Genomic DNA, 19,241 nt, shown 5'->3' with positions numbered 1-19,241 from the left:
TACACCACATGCTGATTGCTATACTGTACAGTAACTTATATATCACATATCCAGCTGCTGTGTTATCAGGGTTATACAGTTACTATACATTATATACCACATGCTGCTATACTGTACAGTAACATATATATCACATATCCAGCTGCTGTGTTATCAGGGTTATACAGTTACTATACATTATACACCACATGCTGATTTCTATACTGTACAGTAACTTATACATCACATATCCAGCTGCTGTGTTATCAGGGTTATACAGTTACTATACATTATACACCACATGCTGCTATACTGTACAGTAACTTATATATCACATATCCAGCTGCAGTGTTATCAGGGTTATACAGTTACTTTACATTATATACCACATGCTGCTATACTGTACAGTAACTTATATAACACATATCCAGCTGCTGTGTTATCAGGATTATACAGTTACTATACATTATATACCACATGCTGCTATACTGTACAGTAACTTATATATCACATATCCAGCTGCAACTGCGTTATCAGGGTTATACAGTTACTATACACTATATACCACATGCTGCTATACTGTACAGTAACTTATATATCACAAATCCAGCTGCTGTGTTATGAGGGTTATACAGTTACTATACATTATACACCACATGCTGATTGCTATACTGTACAGTAACTTATATATCACATATCCAGCTGCTGTGTTATCAGGGTTATACAGTTACTATACATTATATACCACATGCTGATTGATATACTGTACAGTAACTTATATATCACATATCCAGCTGCTGTGTTATCAGGGTTATACAGTTACTATACATTATATACCACATGCTGATTGATATACTGTACAGTAACGTATATATCACATATCCAGCTGCTGTGTTATCAGGGTTATACAGTTACTATACATTATACACCACATGCTGCTATACTGTACAGTAACTTATATATCACATATCCAGCTGCTGTGTTATCAGGGTTATACAGTTACTATACACTATATACCACATGCTGCTATACTGTACAGTAACTTATATATCACATATCCAGCTGTTGTATTATCAGGGTTATACAGTTACTATACACTATATACCACATGCTGCTATACTGTACAGTAACTTATATATCACATATCCAGCTGCTGTGTTATCAGGGTTATACAGTTACTATACATTGTACACCACATGCTGCTATACTGTACAGTAACTTATATATCACATATCCAGCTGCTGCTGTGTTATCAGGGTTATACAGTTACTATACATTATACACCACATGCTGATTGCTATACTGTACAGTAACTTATATATCACATATCCAGCTGCTGCTGTGTTATCAGGGTTATACAGTTACTATACATTATACACCACATGCTGTTATACTGTACAGTAACTTATATATCACATATCCAGCTGCTGTGTTATCAGGGTTATACAGTTACTATACATTATATACCACATGCTGCTATACTGTATAGTAACTTATATATCACATATCCAGCTGCTGTGTTATCAGGGTTATACAGTTACTATACATTATACACCACATGCTGATTGCTATACTGTACAGTAACTTATATATCACATATTCAGCTGCTATGTTATCAGGGTTATACAGTTACTATACATTATATACCACATGCTGATTGCTATACTGTACAGTAACTTATATATCACATATCCAGCTGCTGTGTTATCAGGGTTATAAAGTTACTATACATTATACACCACATGCTGATTGCTATACTGTACAGTAACATATATATTACATATCCAGCTGCTGCTGTGTTATCAGGGTTATACAGTTACTATACATTATACACCACATGCTGATTGCTATACTGTACAGTAACTTATATATCACATATCTAGCTGCAGTTACTATACATTATATACCACATGCTGATTGCTATACTGTACAGTAACTTATATATCACATATCCAGCTGCTGTGTTATCAGGGTTATACAGTTACTATACATTATACACCACATGCTGCTATACTGTACAGTAAGTTATATATCACATATCCAGCTGCTGTGTTATCAGGGTTATACAGTTACTATACATTATATACCACATGCTGCTATACTGTACAGTAACTTATATATCACATATCCATCTGCTGCTGTGTTATCAGGGTTATACAGTTACTATACATTATATACCACATGCTGATTGCTATACTGTACAGTAACTTATATATCACATATCCAGCTGCTGTGTTATCAGGGTTATACAGTTACTATACATTATACACCACATGCTGCTAAACTGTACAGTAACTTATATATCACATATCCAGCTGCTTTGTTATCAGGGTTATACAGTTACTATACACTATATACCACATGCTGCTATACTGTACAGTAACATATATCACATATTCAGCTGCTGTGTTATCAGGGTTATACAGTTACTATACATTATATACCACATGCTGCTATACTGTACAGTAACTTATATATCACATATCCAGCTGCTGTGTTATCAGGGTTATACAGTTACTATACATTATATACCACATGCTGCTATACTATACAGTAACTTATATATCACATATCCAGCTGCTGTGTTATCAGGGTTATACAGTTACTATACATTATACACCACATGCTGCTATTCTGTACAGTAACTTATATATCACATATCCATCTGCTGTGTTATCAGGGTTATACAGTTACTATACACCACATGCTGCTATACTGTACATTAACTTATATATCACATATCCAGCTGCTGCTGTGTTATCAGGGTTATACAGTTACTATACATTATACACCACATGTTGATTGCTATACTGTACAGTAACTTATATATCACAGATCCAGCTGCTATGTTATCAGGGTTATACAGTTACTATACATTATATACCACATGCTGATTGCTATACTGTACAGTAACATATATCACATATCCAGCTGCTGCTGTGTTATCAGGGTTATACAGTTACTATACATTATACACTACATGCAGCTATACTGTACAGTAACTTATATATCACATATCCAGCTGCTTTGTTATTAGGGTTATACAGTTACTATACATTATACACCACATGCTGCTATACTGTACAGTAACTTATATATCACATATCCAGCTGCTGTGTTATCAGGGATATACAGTTACTATACATTATACACCACATGCTGCTATACTGTACAGTAAGTTATATATCACATATACAGCTGCTGCTGTGTTATCAGGGTTATACGGTTACTATACATTATATACCACATGCTGCTATACTGTACAGTAACTTATATATCACATATCCAGCTGCTGTGTTATCAGGGTTATACAGTTACTATACATTATATACCACATGCTGCTATACTGTACAGTAACTTATATATCACATATCCAGCTGCTGTGTTATCAGGGTTATACAGTTACTATACATTATATACCACATGCTGCTATACTGTACAGTAACTTATATATCACATATCCAGCTGCTGTGTTATCAGGGTTATACAGTTACTATACATTATACACCACATGCTGCTATACTGTACAATAACTTATATATCACATATCCAGCTGCTGCAGTGTTATTAGGGTTATACAGTTACTATACATTATATACCACATGCTGCTATACTGTACAGTAACTTATATATCACATATCCAGCTGCTGTGTTATCAGGGTTATACAGTTACTATACATTATATACCACATGCTGCTATACTGTACAGTAACTTATATATCACATATCCAGCTGCTGTGTTATCAGGGTTATACAGTTACTATACATTATATACCACATGCTGATTGCTATACTGTACAGTAACTTATACATCACATATCCAGCTGCTGTGTTATCAGGGTTATACAGTTACTATACATTATACACCACATGCTGCTATACTGTACAGTAACTTATATATCACATATCCAGCTGCTGCAGTGTTATTAGGGTTATACAGTTACTATACATTATATACCACATGCTGATTGCTATACTGTACAGTAACATATATCACATATCCAGCTGCTGCTGTGTTATCAGGGTTATACAGTTACTATACATTATACACTACATGCAGCTATACTGTACAGTAACATATATCACATATCCAGCTGCTTTGTTATTAGGGTTATACAGTTACTATACATTATACACCACATGCTGCTATACTGTACAGTAACTTATATATCACATATCCAGCTGCTGTGTTATCAGGGATATACAGTTACTATACATTATACACCACATGCTGCTATACTGTACAGTAAGTTATATATCACATATACAGCTGCTGCTGTGTTATCAGGGTTATACGGTTACTATACATTATATACCACATGCTGCTATACTGTACAGTAACTTATATATCACATATCCAGCTGCTGTGTTATCAGGGTTATACAGTTACTATACATTATATACCACATGCTGCTATACTGTACAGTAACTTATATATCACATATCCAGCTGCTGTGTTATCAGGGTTATACAGTTACTATACATTATATACCACATGCTGCTATACTGTACAGTAACTTATATATCACATATCCAGCTGCTGTGTTATCAGGGTTATACAGTTACTATACATTATACACCACATGCTGCTATACTGTACAGTAACTTATATATCACATATCCAGCTGCTGCAGTGTTATTAGGGTTATACAGTTACTATACATTATATACCACATGCTGCTATACTGTACAGTAACTTATATATCACATATCCAGCTGCTGTGTTATCAGGGTTATACAGTTACTATACATTATATACCACATGCTGCTATACTGTACAGTAACTTATATATCACATATCCAGCTGCTGTGTTATCAGGGTTATACAGTTACTATACATTATATACCACATGCTGCTATACTGTACAGTAACTTATACATCACATATCCAGCTGCTGTGTTATCAGGGTTATACAGTTACTATACATTATACACCACATGCTGCTATACTGTACAGTAACTTATATATCACATATCCAGCTGCTGCAGTGTTATTAGGGTTATACAGTTACTATACATTATATACCACATGCTGCTATACTGTACAGTAACTTATATATCACATATCCAGCTGCTGTGTTATAAGGGTTATACAGTTACTATACATTATATACCACATGCTGCTATACTGTACAGTAACTTATATATCACATATCCAGCTGCTGTGTTATCAGGGTTATACAGTTACTATACATTATACACCACATGCTGCTATACTGTACAGTAACTTATATATCACATATCCAGCTGCTGTGTTATCAGGGTTATACAGTTACTATACATTATACACCACATGCTGCTATACTGTACAGTAACTTATATATCACATATCCAGCTGCTGTGTTGTCAGGGTTATACAGTTACTATACATTATACACCACATGCTGCTATACTGTACAGTAACTTATAATATCACAGATTCTGCTGCTTCTCATTCTTTCATCTCTTCTACATGTTGTTCAGAATAATAGTCAGTATATTTGGGCGGTGGAACCAATTGTCTGCAGATCAGTGATTTCTTATGGGGAAATTTGCTTTGGTTTAAGAGTGGAGTTGGATTACAAACTCCGTCCTGGAACGGATTACACTTCTAATCCAAGGCATCACTGTGTATATATAAAAGTAAGTACTTCCCCCCCATACGAGTAGTATATACTTCCCCATAGTGACTAAAAATAACAAGCCACCAATTCTTCTTGGAGCACCAGGAAAGCCGAACAGACCGCTAGCAAAATGCAGAAGCTTTCCGGGCTCCGTACTCACTGCACCCATAGGTGTCCTATACAGTAACTGCAGAAACTTTCCGGGCTCCGTACTCACTGCACCTGTAAGTGTCCTTTACATGACTGAGGGAGAGGTGATGCCGTTTCCCTAATCCCCCCAACCCCGTTAAGACCCAATAAGTCACTGACACCAGGATTGTGGAAGAAAAGGCCACGGCTTCTTTATTCACAAATGAATATATATATTTATATAAAACAGTATATATATATATATATATATATATATATATATATATATCCATATCTCCAACCTTTTATAAATAAAAAAATAAATTTATCATAAATGACCACCCAATGAATAGTGCAACATTAACAGCTTATCCCTGAGTGACAATAATGGAGAGAGGAGTCCCTGAAGGCATCACACACCATCCTCTGTTACTCAATTTACTGGCCTGGACTTATTGCCCTCAGCCACGTGCCACCTGACCCGAGGACACCCGTCTTCCAGACCCACCAACACACCTTCCTGGGGACCCTGCTCGACAGGAATTAACCATTTTAGCTGGAGAAACCGCCTCCCCAGCCACTATTAACTCTCATCCCGATGTGGGAAAAAGGGTGGATAGTTACTCCCCCCAAATATAACCAGTTTAACTTTATCTCCTCTGGCTTCAAGGACCCCTTCTCCCTCCCCTTTTTACTCCTGCCAAGGCGACTGCTTATGACCCCTTATAAGCAGTCGTCTCGCCACAACTGAAGGGCTCGCTCAATTCCCTCCTTAAGCTCCAATGTTCACAGATCCAGACCCACTGCATTTAAATAGACCCCATCATCCCGAAACAAGCTCGGATCAACCCTCTCCAACTCTCTGTGCCGAACTGCCAGGCCCTCATTCCTCGCCACAAATTTACCAATTGCCTTATTAAGCCCAACCACCAACCGAGCATGACTCCATTTTAAACGCGCCACTATGTCAGACCATACAACTATAAGACCCGGGCACGTAACCCACAAGCGTAGGAGGTCCAACTTAATATCCCGGATCAATGATCTAGAATCTCGAACCCCCAGATTGTTTCTCCCAAGGTGAATCACCAATATGTCAGGAAACCTATCCAATGCTGCATAAAACTGAAAACCTGGCAACAATCTGCTCCTTTCCAATCCACCGGATCCTTACCTTCCCTGGATCGAAGCCCAGCTGCCTCCCAGCTGGACGGACATCAGCTCGCCTTCCTCCCCAGCGGACGTAGGAGTGACCCATGATCCAGAGTAAGCACGGACCAGCACCTGTAAAAAACAACACCAACAAACAACCCCCTCACAACAGATGAGGGCGCACATACAACCAGTACCTATCCGACTCCCACCTGCCAATCCGTTTCACTACAACAGCCGACAAACCCCACCGAGCCGCCTCAGTAGCCCCAATCCGGAAAGAGTGTGAGCTGTATCGTTGCCCCCCAACAACCGCAAACACCTCTGAAAAATCAGAACAAATTTTAAAACTTCCATCCGTGTGAATCAATAAAGGGCCCTGGACTCCCGGCCACTCGGACACATATTCACCAAAACACCACACCGGACACATACCGGACCCCGCCAACTCATGCAAATGCACCAACGTCCGGACTCCCTTTTGATCCGTTTTTGACCGCTGCAAAACACACTTCAGACAACCCACCACCAGATGAACATCCTGCACCAACAGCCCACCACCAATCACCCTACTCCGAGAAACCAACTCCGAGACCCGAAACACCCCGAAAAATGCCAACGAGAACGCCAACCGAAACAGATGCAACTTGAAAACATATGAGCACACCTCTTCCCACCCAAAGACACCAAATTTACACCCAAAGACACCAACAACTCAAAAGACACCGGCTTCCTAGTGTCCCGAACCCTTATGAACCAAAAAACTCTTCGTAAAGTCCTCTTCCCCACGAGCCCTTAAACCAGAACGCCAAGGCCGTCAACTTCCGCCCCACAACCGCAGCAGACCTACCATCCCCAAACTGCGACCCAATAAAATACAACACACAAGCCTCTCTATGTTCCAGACGATCCGTGACAGGAACCGAATCCAGCAACTCCTCCCACTCACGCCACACGAAACCGTATGCCGTCCACGTCCCCTTGCTCACTGAGTGCTGCACCAAACCCAGCACATGCGTCAAACAAGCTGCCACAACTCCTCTGGACAACGAAGACCCTCCATCTCTGCCTCCGGCGCCAGGTCCCGAAAACAGTCCCACTGGAATCGGGAAAGAGAATCAGCAACACCGTTAGCAACACCAGGAACATGCACAGCCGTGAAATGAGCATTTAGCGACAACCCCACCAACACCAACCGTCGCAACAGCCGCACCACTGGAGAACTAGCTGACTGTGAATTAATGGCCTGTACCACCCCCCAAGTTGTCACATCTGAACTTAACCTTACGATTGCAGAACCGCGACCCCCAGATCTCTACCGCCACCAGAATAGGAAAAAGCTCTAAGAGAGCCAAATTCCTAACGAGCCCCCTTTCTCTCCAAGACTCAGGCCATGAACCCAAACACCACTGCCCCTTAAAAAAGGCTCCAAACCCACACGACCCCAAGGCATCCGTGAATAACTCCAAATCATGGTTAGTCACCGCCCGCTCCAAAAACAACGAACGCCCATTATACGGGACCAAAAAACTCTGCCAAACCCCCAAATCCTGCTTCAAATCACTAGTCAACCAAACAAAATGATGCAGCACCTTTAACCCCTGCCGTCGTTACCGCCAACTGCCTGCAAAAAACCCTGCCCATCGGCATGATCCGCCAGGCAAAGTTCAAGCGACCCAGCAGGGACTGCAACTCCCTCAACCTGATCTTGCGCACCCGCAAAGCGTCAGCCACCGCCCTCCGCATTTCCACCACCTTTGCCTCAGGCAACCGACATTCCATCCTGACCGAATCAATAACTATGCCCAAAAACGTAATCTCCGTCCCAGGACCCTCTGTTTTTTCAGGGGCCAACGGGACCCCAAATTTCCTTGCCGTCGCCTCCATCACCTGCAACAACATTAGACACATTCTCACCACCGGCGGACCAACCAACAAGAAATCGTCAAGGTAATGAAGCAGAGAATCCACCAGAGATTTCTGCCTCACCACCCATTCTAAAACCGTGCTGAACGCCTTAAAATAAGCGCAGGAAACTGAACACCCCATGGGCAAACAACAGTCAACATAATAAAGCCCCTCCCAATGACACCCTAGCAACTTAAAACTATCAGGGTGCACCGGTAACAAACGGAAAGTCGCCTCCACGTCTGTTTTAGCCATCAAGGTCCCCTTCCCGTAATGCTGCACCCAAGCAACTGCCGCATCAAAGGACGTGTAGGACACAGAACATAGGTCCTCGTCAATCCCATCATTCACCGACCTGCCCGCCAGATTCGACAGGTGGTGAATGAGCCTAAATTTCCCTGGTTCCTTCTTTGGAACCACTCCCAACGGGGAGACCCGCAAATCCGAAAACGGAGGCTCAACAAACAGTCCGGCCATCCGGCCCAACACCACCTCCTTAAGAATGTTTTTTTTCGATCACTACCGCCGGATAGGCCAAAGCCGACTTTAAGTTACGCGGCTCCGCCACCATCTCCACTGGCGAACAAGGTATCGCAAAGCCACACTCAAACCCCTCTTCCAACAGCACCGCTGCCCGTCTATTTGGGTACCCCGCGAGGTAGGGCCGCATCGCTTCCATCCTCACTGGGGTTGCCCCCTTTTGCTTCAGCTTCTCCGCCTCTACCCTTCCCCTTCTTAAAACATTGGGAGAGGCCATGTGCTCCCCCACACCCAGAACACTCCTGCCAGTATCGGCAGTCACTCCCAAACCTGCAGAACCCCTCATTATACTGCCAACAGCAGCCTTTTCCGCCCCCTGCCGAGGGACCAGTGGCAGATCCCTGGCCGCCGGCCGTGTCCTGAAAGGACTGCGCCGCCCCTTTTGGTGCTGACATCAGCCTCATCCAGAGGCCAATATCTTTGTGGTCCCAACGCAATGATGGGTGCACCACCTTCCGCTGACGGAACTGCTCATCATAGCGCAGCCACGCATTTCCCCCATACACTCTATACGCCTCACCGATAGAGTCCTGATAACAAAAGAGAGCAGAACAATTTTCCGTCCCCCTCTCCCCTATCATGCTCGCTAATATTGCGAAAGCCTGCAACCAATTAGCGAAAGTGCGCGGTATCAGCCGATACCGCCTACGCTCCTCCTCTTCCTTCTTACTCCGGCTTAACTCAGTCGAGGTTGAACTTCTCCACAGGTAAGAGAGAAAATATTTCCACGTACTCGTCCTTCCATATTTTCTCTCTCACCTCTGCTTTCAGGTGCGCCCCCAACGGGCCCTCAAAACACACATAAACTTCTCCGTGGGCTGCATCCACCAGCCGCACTTCATTAGTTGCCTTCTTCGCCGCCGTCCCATCACCCCCTGCTACTACACTCCCCCCTGCGTTCACCACCCCACCGCCCACACCTGCAGCCTCCGCTGCTCCCGCCCCGGCAACAGGGGCTCCACCAGTAACCGGACCAACCCCCGCCCCCCCCCCCCTCCCAGACGAAGCCACGGGGTCCCCTGCCACTGCCGGCCCGCTGCCTGCCTGCCCCACCTGACCCCCCACACCGCGACTGGAGACGAGACCCCCCCCGATCCAGCAGCGCCTGTATGCTAGCTAAACACGCCTGCAGCCCCTCAAGCGTAGCCCCACACCCTCCCCCAGCAGACCCCCCCAACAGAGCCGGTGGTCCACTCACCTAGCCTCTCCAAGGGAAGGTCCCCAGCGGCTGTTGACCCTGCAGTGGATGAAGATCCGCCTCCGGTCCCGTGACGTCCGTCCCGTCGGCCCATGCCTGTCCTGGCTGGCCGCAGCTGGTATTCCGGCCACTTCTCCTGGGCTCACAGACGCAGACCCTGCAGTGGAATGCCGTCCCACACACCGTCCCCCGATGACGTTCCTGTAAGGAAGGTAGGCCAGTCAGCCAAGGTCCTGCCTCCCACCTCCCCGTCACTGGCGTCACTAGGGGCAGAGCCATCGTCCTCAGCTCCCCCCCCGTCCACTCCTCACAGCCACCGTACCTAGCCTGGAGCAAGATGGCCGCGGCTCCCTCACTTCCGGTGAGGATCTGGCGCGCTCCGCTCCACGTTGCCGGGTCCCGCCAGCCGCAGCCTCCAGACTTCCGCTCTGGCCAACTTCACGGTGCTCCGAGCGCCGGCTTCCACTGGGGGGTGCTGATCCCCTCCGACCACACCGAGCCTCCCAGAGACCACTGGGTCCCGCGGCGCTCTGGGAAGCCGCACTCCTCACCTCATTCACTCACCATGCCGGGAGCAGGGTCACCGCTACAGCCCTCCCAGCCCTGCTCGCCGCTGGGGGAGAAGATCGCCCAGCAGCCGGAGGTGGAAGGTCCCTGCTGGGGTTCCGCACGCGCTTTCGGGTGCGAGGGATGTCTTCCGGTGATAGCCTCACCGGGGGCGAATCCTCCTGCTCCTCCGGACCCCCTGCGATGCCTCCCCCGCCTGGGAAGGGGATGGCAGAAGACCCTGCAGCTGTTCCTCCACCGACTCCGGACCCATCTCCTCAGCGATGCGCTGCACTCTTTCCAGCAGCTCTGCAACCGACATGGTGAGTAGGAACAGCAACTTTCCTACCCCTCACCAGGCACCAACTGCCACAGCTACACGTGGCCCCCTTATATATAGCCCCCTCCAGTTACCCTCCTATGTCACTCTTCCCCTCCCCTTGTCATGGGCCCCTCCCGATAACCTTTTGGGTTGCTCTCCCGGGGGGCTACTGTAACTGTGTGGTGTACCCAAGAAGGTGTTATATCGGAGGATCGGACGGTCACTTGCTAGGTGCTGTAGTGTGACGCCACTCCTGTGGTGGATGGCCGAGGTACAGCTGGACCTTGGGGTGTTGTCACGTGACGCCAGTGCCTGGAGGGCACACAGGTGTGATGGCACACGTGCTTTTAGTGTGTCAGGTCAGCTGTACCCTTTTCCCCTGTGGTCAGTGTCCTGCCTGGCTGCTACCGGGTCCCATGGGAGGATGTAGTCACGGATGGTCAGAGTGGTGTAGTGACCCTCCCGGATAGTAGGAGCCACCACCCACAGAAAGGGGAAATGTTCCAAGGTTGCGGTGTGTGCTGTTTCGGTGGTGAATAATCAAAGACTCTTGAAATAAAGTTGAGTCGTTTACTACTTGTAGATGTGCAGCAGGTAATACAGAAGGGACAGTATACGGTTTCCTTGGGTAAAGTCTCTGAAACACACGTGACAAAGTTCCAATAAACAGTAGAAATCCACGGCACTCAATGTTATGCAGAAGTGAAAAAGTTTATTTTATAGTGAAAAAAGAATAATGTATACTCCGACCAATATGAGATACTATGCAATAGAGATCATAATAGTGAGGCAAGCTTTCGGCCCTTCCCGGACCTTCTTCAGGCTAAAGGATCTCTGTAATGGATAAACATTGTATAAATATAGGGTTTACATTATGTTCCAAGTATACATATTAAGGAACTAACATGATAAATGTGGAGAATATAATATAAATCAAGACAACAAAACATGAATATATACACTTATATATACAGTAGGATGCAGAGGAAGGGGTATATAGTAGCTAATCAGCATCCAAGCAAAAAGATCCACTTCAATAGTAGGTATATGGATTCAAATAACTATAACATGGCTCATGAGGGGTATATATATATATGCAGGGTGGATGCGCAGAGAATGGTAACAAGCCGGTATCAAGGAGGCAATAGATCAGAGGAGATAGAATATGACAAAGGAGATAGAATATGACAAAACAAGGGTAACAGGACAAAGGTAACAGGACTAATAATGCAAGCTGAGGAAAGCACAGTATCCAGCAGGATGAGGATAACAGAAATGGGGAGGACTCTGAAGTATGGATAAGCAGAGTGTAGTAAATGCAATGGGGGAGATAGTGGGAAGGTAAGGAGAAATGGAGGTATGTCCAGTGAGGTGGAGAGAACACTACAAGTCTGAGAACCCAAGAAGGTAGAGATGAATAAGGTAGAGGAAGGAGGGAATCAGACTGACTTACCGTGTGCAGTGTGTAGCTGGGATCTGGTGGAGTGTGGGCTGAGGCGGCCGTACGTCTTAAATAGGACGTACTTCCGGGTCACATGATCGCGCGTCGTATCACGTGATGGCGTGCGCGTGACGTCATCGCGCAAGACGCGGTGGGCGGAGCTACGGGGAACATAATGTAATCGGGTCACATGACCGCGTCGTGTCACGTGTCGGCGTGACGTCATCACGCAAGGCGCGGCGGGCGGAGCTACAGGGAGCACAATGGTATAGCATTGTGTGTGACCTGAACTAAGGGCAAAAGTGTGGGCAGGAAGAAGAAGGCTATGGGAGTGATGTTGTGTGTACAAGATGTCCTGAGGATAAGCTGGGGAGAAAGGGAGGAGGGATGAAATAGCAAAAGGATAGAGTAGGATAAGATAAAGGAAAAAATGAAAAAAAGGAAAAAATGAAAATAAAAGCATAAAAGTAACAATATGATGGGAAATGATGTAATGCAAAGGGACATGGCGGACAGAAGAGAAGGGTGAGTGCAGTAAGAAGGAAAATAAGGAGAATATAAAGAAATAATGTTAGAGAATAATAAACACAAGGAAATGGTCAGTAGAAGACAATCAACATAGATAGGACATGGACGGTTACCATAGTTACCATCTCAGAATAAATGGAGCTATCATAGGAATGAATTCTAACCCTAGAAGAATATAATGAAAAAAAGATTAGTGTGAGGTACATGGTAACCAAGGCATGTCAATTCAGGAGAACCTGTAAAAAACAGTATACAAATATAGGACAAAGACAACCTGTGTTTAAATGTTGTAAACTCTGTCATATGCCCGGTTGAGGCCATGTGGTTCAATGGTTTGAAGCGTATGTATCCAAAATGCTTCTCTGCGTTTGAGCAATTCCACCCTGTTACCCCCTCTTCTAGGTTGTTCTACTTGTTCAAGCACCTGGAAACGTAGTTGTGCTATGGTGTGACCCATAGCGTGAAAGTGTGCGGGGATGGGAAGTAGTAAATTTTTACAACGGATGGTAGACTTGTGTTTAGAGATGCGGTCTCGGACACGCTGTGTGGTCTCACCAACGTAACCGAGGCCGCAGGGACATTTGATTAGGTACACCACGAAATTAGAATCACAGGTATAGAAGCCTTGTATGGAGAATTGTTTTCCTGTTAGAGGATGTGAGAAGTGTTCACCCTTAGAAATGGCTGAGCACTGGGCGCATCGAAGACATGGGAACGTACCCCTTTTGGGGGGACCCAGAAAACGTTGTTTTTTCGCGGTGAAACTGCCAATGTCCGCACGTACCAGGTGGTCCCGCAAATTCTTCTCCCGCTTATGGCAAACCATGGGGAGGGACTGGAATTCGCCGACCTGGGGGAAGGCGTTCCTAAGTATGGGCCAATGTTTCTTGATGATACCTACTATCCTAGGGCTGCTGGGATGGTATTTATGTACAAAGGGTAAACGTGGTGTGTCGTGAATCGCTGGTCTAGGTGGCGGTGTTGTGTTTGAGAGGACCCTGTCTGGGTAGCCACGCTGTCGGAATTTCTGGGCCATTTCTTCGAGTCTGTTCTGTCGAGTATGGGGGTCACTGACAATGCGGTTAACCCGACTATACTGTGAGATTGGTAAGGATTTTTTAACATTAGGTGGGTGGTTGCTGGAAAAGTGTAATAGATTGTTCCTGTCGGTAGGTTTACGATATAGATCTATATGGAGATTACCGGATGGATCTTTGAGAATGGTAGTGTCAAGGAAGTCTATTGCGGTGGAATCATGATGGATGGTGAACTGAAGTTCTGGAAAGATGGAATTAATGTGTGTGTGGAAATCCAGAAGAGAGTCAATGTTGCCCCGCCATATGCAAAAAATATCGTCAATGTATCGGTACCACGTATGGGCGTGTTCTTGGAATGTCTGGAAACTGTATATATGGTCGTTTTCAAAACGATCCATGTAGATGTTTGCATATGGGGGGGCAACATTAGACCCCATGGCCGTACCTTGGATCTGTAAATACAGTTGGTCACCAAACATAAAGAAATTGTTGTATAAGATCAGATGTAATAGTTCCAAACAATATTCTTGCTGGCTCGGGGAAAATTGATTGTCTAATAGGAGTTGTTGGACAGCTGCTATACCTTTTTCATGTTGGATCGATGTATACAGACTAGAAACGTCCCAGGTGACTAGCAGGCTATCGTGGGGAATGGGGGAGATGTGTTTGATGATGGTGAGGAACTGGGAGGTGTCAAGGAGGAAGGAACGGGTTTGTTTGACCAGGGGGGTGAGTATCTTCTCTAATGTGATGGAAAGAGGAGCCAACAATGAATCGGTGGAAGCCACTATTGGTCTACCTGGAGGATGGTCAAGACGTTTATGAATTTTCGGTAAAATGTAGAATACAGGTGTTATGGGATATTGATTGGTAAGGAATTGTTGTGTCTTGGAGTCAATAAGGCCTAGAGTGAGGTATTTATCAGTAAGACACTGTATCTGGGATATAAGGGAAGGGGTGGGATCATGACTCAGAGGTAAGTATGTGTTCGTGTCAGAGAGTTGGTTGCGTATCTCTTGTATGTAATCAGACTTATTCATGATCACCAGAGCCCCGCCCTTGTCCGCAGGTTTGATAATCAGGTCTTTAGTCTTCTCCAAGGTGTGAAGGGCCTGGTATTCTTCCACCGTCAGATTGGACCTATATGGTAAGCCCATCTGACTCGTGGTCTTGAGAAAGTCATTGACATCGCGCTGGACAAGTTCAATGTATGTTTCCACAGCGTGTTGGGAGTGGGGAGGATTATATTTACTTTTCTGACGTAGTCCAAGATTAGTGATGGAAAAAATAGGGATCGGATCCCTATTACGAGTCCATTCTGGTGGATTAATGGTAAAGTGGGCTTTCAAACGGATTTGGCGGAAGAACCTGTGCAGGTCCTCCTCCAATGTGAAAGTGTCCAAAGTCTTAGTGGGGCAGAACGAGAGTCCCTTGCCCAGTAGAGACATCTCTACTGGGGTAAGGTTGTGGGAGGAGATATTAATAACTAAATTGGACTGACCTGTACTTGGGTCTGTGTCCCTGGAATGTCTCTCTCGGTGTTTGGTCCTTTGGCCCCGCCTCGTGCGCCTCCTCGTCCTCTCGGTCGGTTGGGTTGGCTGGCTGGCTGTCTTCCTAAAAAACGACCTCTTCGATCTCTGGGACGTCCTTCACTTGAGCTGGTAGATGGATCACGGGAGTGCTGGTCCTTGGGATAGAACAGCTGATCCTGCCACTTGTATACCCTGTCGTATAAGTAGTCCTCGGTATCTCGGATAAATTTATTTCTTTTTACGCTTTCCGTGCTAGACCGAAATTCTTCGATCGCTTTGTCGGTCTTTTCTCGAAGGGTCGTCCACTCGCTGGTTGACAGTTGTTCTGATAATTGACTCTCGATGCTTTCCACCTTCTTGGTTGATTCCTCTATCTTTTTTTGAAGAGTTTTGATGGTTAAGAGGATAATATCAAAGGAACTTTTATTTAGGATATTTTCGAATTGCAAACAAAAATCCTGGTCCTCCTTGAAGAGGGTAGGTCGAAGACGACTGCGCAGTCCTCTCGGGATTCTCTCAACTTTGTAATATTCTGTTAGAGTTGCTATATGCAGCTCAAATGCCGTTAGCTTACGCCGTTCGCGTTCGTAGTCTCTAGAGCGAAGGACAGTTGTGGGGATCTGCAAGAATTCCCTTGTCGCTTTCACGTTAGAGATGATACTTGCTGCTTCCTCTGCATCGAAGGATAAGGTTTGGGACATTATCAAGGTCTTGGAGGGTGCAATCACGGTAGTATTAACAACGTAGAGCAAATCGGTGATGCACACCTCTCGCTAGTAGGTGCTCAGTGGGTTGTGGTTCTTCAACCATGTATCCAACAAACAGTAGAAATCCACGGCACTCAATGTTATGCAGAAGTGAAAAAGTTTATTTTATAGTGAAAAAAGAATAATGTATACTCCGACCAATATGAGATACTATGCAATAGAGATCATAATAGTGAGGCAAGCTTTCGGCCCTTCCCGGACCTTCTTCAGGCTAAAGGATCTCTGTAATGGATAAACATTGTATAAATATAGGGTTTACATTATGTTCCAAGTATACATATTAAGGAACTAACATGATAAATGTGGAGAATATAATATAAATCAAGACAACAAAACATGAATATATACACTTATATATACAGTAGGATGCAGAGGAAGGGGTATATAGTAGCTAATCAGCATCCAAGCAAAAAGATCCACTTCAATAGTAGGTATATGGATTCAAATAACTATAACATGGCTCATGAGGGGTATATATATATATGCAGGGTGGATGCGCAGAGAATGGTAACAAGCCGGTATCAAGGAGGCAATAGATCAGAGGAGATAGAATATGACAAAGGAGATAGAATATGACAAAACAAGGGTAACAGGACAAAGGTAACAGGACTAATAATGCAAGCTGAGGAAAGCACAGTATCCAGCAGGATGAGGATAACAGAAATGGGGAGGACTCTGAAGTATGGATAAGCAGAGTGTAGTAAATGCAATGGGGGAGATAGTGGGAAGGTAAGGAGAAATGGAGGTATGTCCAGTGAGGTGGAGAGAACACTACAAGTCTGAGAACCCAAGAAGGTAGAGATGAATAAGGTAGAGGAAGGAGGGAATCAGACTGACTTACCGTGTGCAGTGTGTAGCTGGGATCTGGTGGAGTGTGGGCTGAGGCGGCCGTACGTCTTAAATAGGACGTACTTCCGGGTCACATGATCGCGCGTCGTATCACGTGATGGCGTGCGCGTGACGTCATCGCGCAAGACGCGGTGGGCGGAGCTACGGGGAACATAATGTAATCGGGTCACATGACCGCGTCGTGTCACGTGTCGGCGTGACGTCATCACGCAAGGCGCGGCGGGCGGAGCTACAGGGAGCACAATGGTATAGCATTGTGTGTGACCTGAACTAAGGGCAAAAGTGTGGGCAGGAAGAAGAAGGCTATGGGAGTGATGTTGTGTGTACAAGATGTCCTGAGGATAAGCTGGGGAGAAAGGGAGGAGGGATGAAATAGCAAAAGGATAGAGTAGGATAAGATAAAGGAAAAAATGAAAAAAAGGAAAAAATGAAAATAAAAGCATAAAAGTAACAATATGATGGGAAATGATGTAATGCAAAGGGACATGGCGGACAGAAGAGAAGGGTGAGTGCAGTAAGAAGGAAAATAAGGAGAATAAAAAGAAATAATGTTAGAGAATAATAAACACAAGGAAATGGTCAGTAGAAGACAATCAACATAGATAGGACATGGACGGTTACCATAGTTACCATCTCAGAATAAATGGAGCTATCATAGGAATGAATTCTAACCCTAGAAGAATATAATGAAAAAAAGATTAGTGTGAGGTACATGGTAACCAAGGCATGTCAATTCAGGAGAACCTGTAAAAAACAGTATACAAATATAGGACAAAGACAACCTGTGTTTAAATGTTGTAAACTCTGTCATATGCCCGGTTGAGGCCATGTGGTTCAATGGTTTGAAGCGTATGTATCCAAAATGCTTCTCTGCGTTTGAGCAATTCCACCCTGTTACCCCCTCTTCTAGGTTGTTCTACTTGTTCAAGCACCTGGAAACGTAGTTGTGCTATGGTGTGACCCATAGCGTGAAAGTGTGCGGGGATGGGAAGTAGTAAATTTTTACAACGGATGGTAGACTTGTGTTTAGAGATGCGGTCTCGGACACGCTGTGTGGTCTCACCAACGTAACCGAGGCCGCAGGGACATTTGATTAGGTACACCACGAAATTAGAATCACAGGTATAGAAGCCTTGTATGGAGAATTGTTTTCCTGTTAGAGGATGTGAGAAGTGTTCACCCTTAGAAATGGCTGAGCACTGGGCGCATCGAAGACATGGGAACGTACCCCTTTTGGGGGGACCCAGAAAACGTTGTTTTTTCGCGGTGAAACTGCCAATGTCCGCACGTACCAGGTGGTCCCGCAAATTCTTCTCCCGCTTATGGCAAACCATGGGGAGGGACTGGAATTCGCCGACCTGGGGGAAGGCGTTCCTAAGTATGGGCCAATGTTTCTTGATGATACCTACTATCCTAGGGCTGCTGGGATGGTATTTATGTACAAAGGGTAAACGTGGTGTGTCGTGAATCGCTGGTCTAGGTGGCGGTGTTGTGTTTGAGAGGACCCTGTCTGGGTAGCCACGCTGTCGGAATTTCTGGGCCATTTCTTCGAGTCTGTTCTGTCGAGTATGGGGGTCACTGACAATGCGGTTAACCCGACTATACTGTGAGATTGGTAAGGATTTTTTAACATTAGGTGGGTGGTTGCTGGATAAAGTTCCAATAAACACTTGATAAGAGAACGACCAGATCTGTAGTAGAAGTGCAGTG

The 19,241-nt window shown here is 44.9% G+C and overlaps 1 protein-coding gene across 2 annotated transcripts; it reads right to left on the bottom strand.

The window, feature by feature from the left end:
• Positions 1 to 12,109: 12,109 nt before the first annotated feature.
• On the bottom strand, positions 12,110 to 18,298 carry LOC138772647 (uncharacterized). 2 transcript variants are annotated; one of them, XM_069953182.1, is made up of 4 exons: positions 18,162 to 18,298; positions 15,885 to 16,904; positions 13,469 to 13,511; positions 12,110 to 12,211 (listed from the first exon to the last, which is right to left on the bottom strand). In XM_069953182.1, the coding sequence occupies exons 2-3, from the start codon at positions 16,614 to 16,616 to the stop codon at positions 13,506 to 13,508; spliced, it is 738 nt and encodes a 245-aa protein (XP_069809283.1). In that variant the 5' UTR covers positions 16,617 to 16,904; positions 18,162 to 18,298; the 3' UTR covers positions 12,110 to 12,211; positions 13,469 to 13,505. The 2 variants fall into 2 exon arrangements, with proteins under 2 accessions (XP_069809283.1, XP_069809284.1); XM_069953183.1 differs by lacking the exon at positions 18,162 to 18,298 and having other exon boundaries at positions 13,460 to 13,511; positions 15,885 to 17,142.
• Positions 18,299 to 19,241: the final 943 nt, after the last annotated feature.

The sequence above is a fragment of the Dendropsophus ebraccatus genome, chromosome 14 (assembly GCF_027789765.1).
Source record: "Dendropsophus ebraccatus isolate aDenEbr1 chromosome 14, aDenEbr1.pat, whole genome shotgun sequence".
Classification (NCBI taxonomy): domain Eukaryota; kingdom Metazoa; phylum Chordata; class Amphibia; order Anura; family Hylidae; genus Dendropsophus; species Dendropsophus ebraccatus.
The sequence above is the reverse complement of the archived record's forward strand: the minus strand, read 5'-3'. Positions and strand labels throughout refer to the sequence as shown.

Excerpts from the sequence above, each read along its gene's own strand:
- LOC138772647 (XM_069953182.1), bottom strand. The coding sequence starts at position 16,616 with ATGTCCCAAACCTTATCCTTCGATGCAGAGGAAGCAGCAAGTATCATC.